Raw genomic sequence first — 2,388 nt, forward strand, 5'->3', positions numbered from 1 at the left:
ATTCCACATAAATTCATGTTCCAATAACCCCCTAAGACAATTATGATTTAATAAACCTTAAGTGTCTTTTGGAGTGCTATATGTTTAAGGAGCTATAAAACAACTGGAACAAACTTCTTTTATTAAAATGAATAAAAATCCATCAAAAGACAGTTTAACAACACAAAGAAAAAACTTAAACCATTGATGAGAAGATGAAACAAACAGGAAAAAAAAAAAGAGAAGTAGAATCAGCTTATTCAAACGTTCAAATATCATCAAGAGAGACCCCAAAGTGTGACAAATTCAAGATCTCTACGATCAGTTGGTGATGGGAAGGACATGGACTCCAAATTTTACGAATTAAAATCACCACCCTTAGCTTCAAGCTCCTTCGGGGTAACGATAGGAGGGGCGGTGGCGGAGGGTAACGGTGCAAAATAGGCTCCAAGGGAAATGAGCTGGTTGGTGGCGAAACCGTGAAACTCTTAGGGTTTCAGAAAAGTTTCCTTTTTTGTTCATTCATATTTTTTTTTTTTTGCTAACCGAGTATCCTGGCCCCACCGAATTGGTCCAGACTAGAGACCGAAGTGAACATGGACGCTGCCAGGGCGTCACCATGTAACGGTCTTCGGTCTCGGGTGCTACAGCCCACATGTAAATTTCCGTAATGGCCAAGGCTCGAACCCAGGGGCGGGCACTCCAGCTGGAGTTCCTATACCACTAGACCAAAGCAACTTGGTTTCTTGTCTTGAACTTTGAGAGTAAATTTTGTACCAGTACCGTCAAATTTATAGCCCATGTAATCATAGATCTTTTGGTTAGTTCTGAATCGCACTCCGCAGATGACATTGGCGGAATCATACCAACCCTCTACTGAAACCACTTGCTCGTCCGGATGGTTAATCGCAATCTGCAGTGATTCACAATGTCATCATCCTAGGGAGAAAGGAAAAAGTCAAACTCCATTAAAACCTTACCTCTCCTTTTGATCCTCTACTACCACTCCCACCGTGGTGGGCTCCTTGTTTCGGTTGTCCAGCTTTCTCATAGTCGAAGCTTACGTATTGAATGCCATCCATGTTTGATCTTACGTATATATTTGTCACGCCGTCGTGATCAGACCCGTCATCCCATTCCGTTCCACCAGTGCCACCTTGTGCATCCAATTTTTGGACGGTGGGTATGGGAGCGTAGTGAACCTGGATGGAGTTGAGAACATTGCCGCTCGTACCATGAAAGCCGGCGATCTGTTTTCCGGTCTCCTCGGGAAAAGTAAACAGGAAACCAGATTTTTTTCCATAAGGTCCATAAGTCTTCTTGTTCGTAGTGAAAGTCAACGACGTTACAATATCTTGCGTGCTCAGCGTTTTGGTGTAAGCAGAAAGAGCAGTTATGTACTCGTACGATCCCAAAGTGAACTATTAATATATATATAGAAAAAAAATTCAACGCATTACTATAAAAAATATAAAGGAGGTCTTTTGGAGTGCTATTATATATTTTGTTTTAACGTACCTCCTCGAATCCAAGCAATGCTGGTGTCCCATGTTCAATTCCATTAACCCTATAAGAACCATTTATGTATACAAACTTGACAGATGCTATACCATCTTGGCCTAGTCCTACAAAGACCTTTTTCACTTTGTCGTGAGTACCATCGTCCCACACAGCTCCAAGCTTCTTCGGGGGAACGATAGGAATGGTGGTGGTGGTGGAGGGTAACAGAACGAAATAAGCTCCAATGGAATTGAGATGGTCGCTGGCGAAACCGTGAAACCCGATGATCTTTTTGTCTTTATCTTGGAGAGTAAATTTAGTACCAGTACCCTCGGACTCATAGCCTAGGTAATCAGAAGTCTTCTGGTTAGTTTTGAACTGGATTCCCAAGATGACATTTGAGGAATCATACCAACCCTCGACTGAGACAACACTACAAGAAAACAGCGGTATTCTGACGGACATTCCGACGGAAAATGAAATCCTCGGAATATACCGACGGAATTCCGAGGAAACCTCAGTCCGTCGGAATATTCCGAGGAAATTCCGAGGAACAATGTGTTCCTCGGAAAAAACCGATGAATTCCGAGGAAATATTATAGCCGTTGGAGAGCCGTTGGGGGATTTTACAAAATTCCGAGGAAATTCCGACGAACTAGCCTTTTCCGTCGGAATTCCGTCGGAATTTCCTCGGTATGTCGGCAGGATTTAATCTATATAAACAAGCACTCCTCTTCCTCTTCATTCACTCCATATCTTCATCCTCCCTCTTACTCTATTTACACACGAATTTGATTCATAAAAAATATGTCTTCTTCAAATTATTTTCGTTCTTGGATCGATCGACCTCATTTGGATCCGAACACGAGATTGCTTACGGAAGAATACCAACGAGGTATAACCAAATTC

General features: G+C 42.3%; 1 protein-coding gene across 1 annotated transcript in view; it reads right to left on the bottom strand.

Moving 5' to 3' along the window:
- Positions 1-852: 852 nt before the first annotated feature.
- The window catches only part of LOC106292263 (jacalin-related lectin 17), a 27,509-nt gene continuing 25,973 nt past the window's right edge, over positions 853-2,388 (bottom strand). Inside the window, exons 6-8 of the mRNA XM_013727866.1 lie at positions 1,498-1,901; positions 960-1,400; positions 853-918 (exon numbers count right to left, since the gene is read on the bottom strand). Coding sequence (XP_013583320.1) covers positions 853-918; positions 960-1,400; positions 1,498-1,901 — 911 coding nt within the window. The remainder of the gene's footprint in view (positions 919-959; positions 1,401-1,497; positions 1,902-2,388) is intronic.

The sequence above is a fragment of the Brassica oleracea genome, chromosome C5 (assembly GCF_000695525.1).
Source record: "Brassica oleracea var. oleracea cultivar TO1000 chromosome C5, BOL, whole genome shotgun sequence".
Taxonomy (NCBI): Eukaryota; Viridiplantae; Streptophyta; class Magnoliopsida; order Brassicales; family Brassicaceae; genus Brassica; species Brassica oleracea.